Below are 6075 nucleotides of genomic sequence, written 5' to 3' on the forward strand. Positions count from 1 at the left end.
TAGATGCTTATTTTTAATGACTTATTACCACACAGGAAAAATAGAAAAAAATGAATATAGCAGAAAAGAAAAAAACTATATAAAAAACTACTCAGAAATAAATAGAAAAAAATATAGCAGAAAAGAAAAAAACTATATAAAAATACTCAGAAATAAATAGAAAAAAAAATAGTTGTGATTAACTTTACTAAAAAAATGAGAATAGATGCGCTTATAGAGAAAATTCAACCTAAACTCATAATAAATTTCTACTAACTTCAGAGAAATTCAGTATGAATTTAGGTCAAACTCCCTATATAAGGGCATCTATTTTTATTTTGAGAGGAGCTCAACAAGGCAGAGAGGGAGGGGCTTATAAACCGGTGTGAGCCCCCTTCGGTTGGCGAGGTGGGACTAAACTCTGGCCGCAACGAGGACCAACATTTTAGTCCCGGTTGGTGGTATGAACCGGGACTAATGGGCGGCCTTTGGTCCCGGTTCATGCCTCCAACCGGGACCAATAGTGGTGGGCCAGGAGCGAGGACCATTGGTCCCGGTTCGTCCCACCAACCGGGACCAAAAGGTCCAGACGAACCGGGACCAATGGCCCACGTGGCCCGGCCGACCCCCGGGGCTCACGAACCGGGTCCAATGCCCCCATTGGTCCCAGTTATGGATTGAACGGGGACTAATGGGCTGACCTGGCCTGGACCATTGCCCCCTTTTCTACTAGTGCATGTAGCAACAACGATAAATACATAATGATTAAGATGGATAATAGCATAAGGATTTTCTGCTGCACAACGTCTTATATATAGAAGAAAGAGTACGTCGCCATATACTGCACCAACGCAACAACGCCTAGCTAGGTTCGAAGTGCAAACTGCAATAGCGGGCGCTGCAACAACATCCGTATTTATGGTTCTTGCCGTGCTCGCCCTTGTGTCCAATGGGCTCACCGTAGCCCACGGCGATGCTGCCTTCATCTCTCTCACATGTAAGAAGACCAAGAATGCCACGTTGTGCACCGACGTGTTCAGATTCGATGAAGGGAGAGCCAAAAAAAGCCTCCATGGTGCACGACCTCGCCAGCCTCGCGCTAGAGATAGCCACCGATGCCGCCAACTTCTACTACACGATGATCAGAGACAGAACCAGGCATAGTGAGGGAAAGATGTGGGACACGATGTTCAACTGCCTCGGATCCTATACAAGATCCCGTGGCTAATTGATTAATCACATTACTTGCAAGCTTCTTGTGATGTTTTATTACTGAATGGGCCTTGAATTACCTCTTCGTCATACGGAGTGACAAATGACAGTCTTGATCCATACCAACTCAAGAGACACCCTCGAAGATACCTGTAGAGCACATTTATAGTCACCCAGTTACGTTGCGATGTTTGGTATAAAGGACATGGAAAAGAAGACTCGGAGTGAGAGCCCGATGTGTGCCACTGCATCGTGTACTGCCATCGCGCTCTAAAGTGGCAGCCGCTACCTCCTACATCAGCTTCAGTTCTAATTCATTACATCTGCTCCCTATGTCCACCATCGCCATCGGTGCCCATGAATCCAACACATCCGCCCTTACCTTCCTATTGGCGCCGTCGACCCCTTCGCGGCGCCCGCCTTCACATCTCGCTCTGGCTACCTGGCATCGCCGCCTTCTCCGGCTACCGGAAGTTCCAATGTCATGGGGGAGGGCCCAGGAGCCGTGTACGTCGTGGAGCGCCGTCCAGAGGCCGGGGAGAGGCTGGCTTTGCCGGGCGTCGGGGAATCGGAGAGTATGGCGGGCTGTGCCGGGCGTCGGCCATTGGGAAGGAGATAGGAGGTGGAGCTGGTGGTGCGGGGGTTGGGCCTAGTCCAGGAGGAGCGCCGCCGGAGGAAGGTGGGGCTGCCTCGCTCTCACGGCCTCCGCTTCACCACGGGCTCTTCCCATAGGATGTGCACGTCGTTGACCGCGCGGGGCAGGCCTCTGGCCTTGGGTTTCTAGCGAAGTGCACCGGCGCACCCGCAGCCGAGCTCACACATCCCGCATCGCCACCTCGGCCGCTTGTTCCCCTCGCTTTCTGGCGGCGCTCTCATGCAAGGACGCGGGCGCCATGGCCGGACAGATCGAGGAGAGCACGCATCCAAGGGAAGGAGCCAATGCGTTTAAAAGGACTACGGGTTGAATACAGGGTCCTTTGTGTCAGACCTGGCCAAACGGGCCGGGCCGGCACGGCCCGGCCCGGCCTGTGCTAATCGTGCATGGCCCGGCACGGCTCGCCATGGCACGTTTAATAGCCGGACCGTGCCATGCCGGCCCACGGGCGCTGCTCCTTGGCCCAGGCACGGACTGGTTAGTAAATGGGCCGGCTCGATGGCCCGTTTAGCACGCTGGGCTGCACATTTTCAGCCTGCTGGGCTGGTTTTTAGGCCTATTGAGCTATATTTTAGGTATATATATATATATAAAAATTCTGAAAAATATATAAAAAAATTAAACAGGTCGTGCCGTGCCGGCCCGCGTGCCCAGGCACGGCCCAAGGCGTGCCGCGTGCCGGGCACGACCCGTTTAGCCCGTGCCATGCCTGGCCCATGGCGGGCCGTGCCGGCGTGCTCGCGGGCTGGTCTGTTTAGCCCGGCCCGTTTGCCCAGCTATACTTTGTGTAGGAACGAAACATTTTCTCAGATTATCCACTTAAAAAAGGATTGTGGGCTGTATTACTGAGAAACACAGAGGGTCTTAGGAAAAGTGTCACGACGGTGAACGGGCGGGCAGAAGCGATAATTGCTTTATTATTAGGAAAAGATTTGATTTGATTTGATTTGATTTGATTTGATTGATTTGATTTGATTTGATATGACATTTGATATAGCGAAAACAATAAATATACAATCATTTAGGCGGGTCATATCATAAGGATTTTCTCGTGTGTGTGTACCTTATATATAGAAGAAAGAATCACCAAGACAGCAACGACACCTAGCTAGGTGCAAACTGAAAGTTGCAATGGCGAACCGAGCAACATCTGTAGCCATGGTTTTCATTATTCTCGGCATCATGTCCTTCGGAATCTCTGTCGCCGATGCCGACGCCAGCTTTGTTGCCCGGACTTGCAAGAAGACCAAGAATGCCTCGTTGTGCATGTCCGTGTTGCACATAGATCCAAAGAGTACCTATGCCTCCACTGAGTTGGAACTCGCCAACATCGCGCTGAAGATCGCCGGTGACACCGCCAACCACAACGCCAAGGTCATCGATGACCTAGCCAAGAAAAAGAAGGGCACGCCAGAGGGGGGCGTGTTAAACGTCTGCCTCTGGGCCTATCAATTCGCGGGCAACGACCTCGAGGTCAACGTCCGCACTCTCCTTCACGGTGGGGACTACATTACCGCGTCGAAACTCGTGTTGGATACCAAGGGCGTCGGTGATCATTGCGAGAATGCGTTTAAGGGGATGGAGAAGAAATCCCCAGTGACAAACATAGATCGCGAGATGACAGAGCGATGTGGCGTCGCAGCCGAACTCATTGCCCTGCTTATCCACAAGTGATCAATCTTTGATCATATGTACAAGCTCCCGTCAATAATTAATCGGTTCGTCATCTAGCAACATGTTCGGTCATTGATGTTATTGTGAATTATTATTGAGCTTAGCACCACATAGAATGTCAATCTTACCAACTGGGTAACTCTAGTACTAGTTTGGTTCCAAAAGCGACCAAGCATGATAGTTTGTGTTCCGAGCTCTGGGTAGATGACGTATCGGCAAACCTCCCCCGTATATCCAGGGTCCAGGCCCAGGGCTCTCCTCAATTTCCCGAATGACCCCTTCGGGAGTCTGGATCGACACAGCCTGCCGCCGATGGATCGATCTATCCATCTTCCCGAGACGAACTGAACTGACGGAAGTTCGGCGCCGCTGCACAGAGACGGAGGCTAGCGGTGTTGTCTAGTTTGTTTGATCGCTTCATTTCCTGCCCGGAGGCGCAGCCCATAGGCCATAGCCCTGCTCGCATGAGGAATTTCCATACCTTATGCCCGGAGGCGTTTTGGTTTTGGTGAATGGACGTTTGGTTTTGGGAACAATTGGATTCGATGCACGGCCATGGATCACCACCCTGGGCGCGAGCACCCTCGACGGCGACTTCCCGGCATACTTGTTCAGCCGTCCTCGGAAACGGCAAGAACACATCACAACGGCGTACTATGGGGACCGGCAAGCGAGTGGCAGCCGACGGCGACCTGCCGGAGACGAGCTACCTCTTGCGCCGACCTGGTGTTTGATGAAATGTCCAGTACGGGAAGGAAGGAAGAAGAAGAAGGCAGAGGTGTGAATGCCAACTTGGACCGCCACGTGCACGTCTGGGTTCAAAAACCATGACACGTCAGCTAGAAAACCGTTCCTAGTGTCATCTGGGACCAACTACCAAGTGTGTTCGGGTTAAGGAATGTCTACGAAATCTTTTCAAGGGAACATGAACTCCGCCATGGGTCGAAGGACTGGAAATTCATGACCTCCGTTTCGAATTATAAAATGTTTTGGATATGTCAACGTATATAAACTACACCCTCTATTCACTTATGTAAGATGTTTTGGTCAAATCGTCTATTTAGAAACAGTGGTTGTACATACGGGCTGAGATGAACGAACAGATACACTAAAACGCGTTTATATATATTTGATTGAAAAATGACATCTTATATAAAAAATAAACACAGAGAGTGCTTTTCTCTTATCAGCTTTCCTACCCCGAGACGTACCTTTATTCTTGGAGAGCGGGCGGACGACCAAAACACTAGCCGTTGTCTCATCTACTTCCCTCGTCGCTGTCGCCAGGCAAAGCCCGTGCCGCGCCGGCGATGACAGGGAGATCCTGATCGGGGGCACTTGTTTGTGGATGAGTTGGAGGGCTGCTGCGGGACGTCTAATGAGACGTGTGCTCGAGTGGCAGTCTTCTCCAAGCGGTGCTGGACACGGCGTTGGTGGTCCAGTGTAATGGTATTCAATGATGGCCCAACCTGTCTAGGTCACCGGAGAAGAGGGAGGTGGTGCATGATCGGTGTGAAACTTTTTTCACGTTTTCTTTAGGGATTCTTCGAGTTTGTTCTGGGATGACAAGGCATTGGTATTGTACCAGTGTAAGAATAATGTTCACCCCGCTCTTTCCCCTCTCCGTCTGTGTGCTTATCACCGGCAAGGGGTGTGTGGACTATGGAGCAATGCCTCCCGTGGGTCTTCTAGGATCTGGTCGGTTTAGGTCTACGGTGGATTTTGTATTCAACCGGCTTTCATTGTCTTTGGACTTTCTACATGCCCTTATCGACGTTTTCTTCTGCCAAGTGGCAATTTACATTGCAGATCATGATTATTGGCGTCTACTGGTCTACAACGACGACTTCCTGGCGATGCTTCCATAATCTATTGGGTTTAAAAAGGTTTGCGCCGCCAAGGTTGAGACTCGGAGGCAGCATCGAGTTATTCTCACGGCACATCGCCGGTGGATGCAAAAGGAAGAAGACAACACCACAAAGATTTGAATGCTTTCCCCATATGGCTGTATTTGTAAGAACATGTGTGCTTAATACATGGCCTTAGAGCATGACCAACGGTCCCCCTAAAAAACTCCTCTGAAATATAGTTTTACGGGGTGTACATATAATCTAGGGGAGGTTGAAATGGGAGGTGCTTTTACAGTTCCCTAAAAAAATTCCCCTAAATTGGAATTTGGCGGTGGCGCGACGACGGACAGCGGACCGCGGTGGTTGGCGGCAACGGGCGGTGGGACGGCGACATTCATTGGCGACAGCAGTGTTCTATGGCGGTGGAGGTCAACACAATGATCTTCATCGTGCAGGTGTGCCGCAGGTGTAGCATCATTCCTGCCTAGCGTGGAGTATGGGCTTGCATGACTATTGGAAGGTCCGTCTTTAAAATGATGATTAAAAAAACAACTTCATGCCCAAGATGAAAACCCTTGTCTGGCCTTTCTATGTTGGTCTCAGTAGTGACGAACTTGAAGGTTTGTCTCCTTGCCATTGTGTTGGCCTTAGTTTTGGCAACCAGGATAAAAACCCTTGTCTTGGCCGTCTTCTGCCATACGTGCC

General features: G+C 50.6%; 1 protein-coding gene across 1 annotated transcript; it reads left to right on the forward strand.

The window, feature by feature from the left end:
• Positions 1 to 2966: 2966 nt before the first annotated feature.
• LOC123064238 (uncharacterized) lies at positions 2967 to 3574 on the forward strand. The gene has a single exon (XM_044487762.1). It carries the CDS (start codon positions 2978 to 2980, stop codon positions 3518 to 3520), a length of 543 nt encoding a protein of 180 aa, XP_044343697.1. The 5' UTR covers positions 2967 to 2977; the 3' UTR covers positions 3521 to 3574.
• The last annotated feature ends 2501 nt before the right edge of the window (positions 3575 to 6075 follow it).

This window comes from Triticum aestivum, chromosome 3B, assembly GCF_018294505.1.
Source record: "Triticum aestivum cultivar Chinese Spring chromosome 3B, IWGSC CS RefSeq v2.1, whole genome shotgun sequence".
NCBI classification, from domain to species: domain Eukaryota; kingdom Viridiplantae; phylum Streptophyta; class Magnoliopsida; order Poales; family Poaceae; genus Triticum; species Triticum aestivum.